At 42.9% G+C, this 1,253-nt stretch overlaps 1 protein-coding gene across 1 annotated transcript in view; it reads right to left on the bottom strand.

Annotated features, from left to right (window-relative positions):
• LOC108675659 (superoxide dismutase [Cu-Zn]) overlaps positions 1–391 on the bottom strand; it is a gene marked incomplete at its 5' end in the record, with an annotated part of 1,696 nt that extends 1,305 nt beyond the window's left edge. The window contains 1 exon segment of the mRNA XM_018163687.1: positions 277–391. Within this exon segment, the coding sequence (XP_018019176.1) occupies positions 277–391 (115 nt within the window).
• Between the last annotated feature and the right edge of the window lie 862 nt (positions 392–1,253).

Here is a 1,253-nt window from a genome sequence, read left to right as displayed (position 1 = left end):
CCTGCACCACACAGGACGCTACACATAATACCCTGCACCACACAGGGCGCTACACACAACACCCTGCACCACACAGGGCGCTACACACAACACCCTGCACCACACAGGACGCTACACATAATACCCTGCACCACACAGGACACTACACATAACACCCTGCACCACACAGGGCGCTACACATAATACCCTGCACCACACAGGACACTACACATAACACCCTGCACCACACAGGGCGCTATACATAACACCCTGCACCACACAACACACTATACACACCCTCTACGGTGCCTGTGATGACTGTGGTGTCGTAGGAAGCGTTCTGTCTGAAGTAGATCGTCCCCTTCACTGTGAAGTTCGGGGCCGCTACGAGCTCACACGTGGCGAACCTCATCTGCAACATGGCGAGTGATTCAGACTCATGTTCTCAGGTCATATGAACAGGAGGAGTAACAGGAGTAATAGGAGAAGTAATAGAAGTAACAGGAATAATAGAAGTAACAGGGGTAATTGAAGGAGTAACATGAGTAACAGGAGTCACAGGAGTAATAGGAGGAGTAACGGGAGTAACAGGAGTAATAGAAGGAGTAACGGGAGTAACAGGAGTAATAGGAGGAGTAACGGGAGTAACAGGAGTTACAGGAGTAATAGGAGAAGTAGTAGAAGTAACAGGAGTAACAGGAGGAGTAATAGAAGTAACAGGAGTAATAGAAGTAACAGGAGTAATAGGAGTAACAGGATGAGTAACAGGAGTAATAAGAAGAGTAACAGTAATAGGAGTAATAACAGGATTAATAGGAGTAACATTGACAATATACACTCGTTCTCACACATAATCTATATGACTAAGTTATCCTACAGTTCACGTAGCAATAACACAGTGAACTAGGAGAGGACTTGTCAAACTTTGCGACCGGTGCAGATTTAATGGGTCGGTACAAGTGTGCAAGTTCTACATCAACGTTAAGAAATGGGAGGTATGCAATAATTAGCTAATTAATTTACAAATTTAATTCATACTATAGATCATGATCAGAGGACGCTTACTACGAGGATCCGGTCCAGCAATGACAGCACATATTTATTAAACATTTATAAAACAACAATAAACATTTAGTAAATAACAATATTTAATACTGCGAGATTCACAAAAATTTGTCCACATTTCATTTGGTTTTGTGAGACCATCACCATTAAATCGAAGGAGTAAGGCATACTTGTCCAAATAATGATGCACTACTTGCCGTTGTACGGGT

This window comes from Hyalella azteca, unplaced genomic scaffold, assembly GCF_000764305.2.
Source record: "Hyalella azteca isolate HAZT.00-mixed unplaced genomic scaffold, Hazt_2.0.2 contig5147, whole genome shotgun sequence".
Taxonomy (NCBI): Eukaryota; Metazoa; Arthropoda; class Malacostraca; order Amphipoda; family Hyalellidae; genus Hyalella; species Hyalella azteca.
Note: the sequence above shows the minus strand (reverse complement) of the source record. Positions and strands in the feature narration are given on the sequence as shown.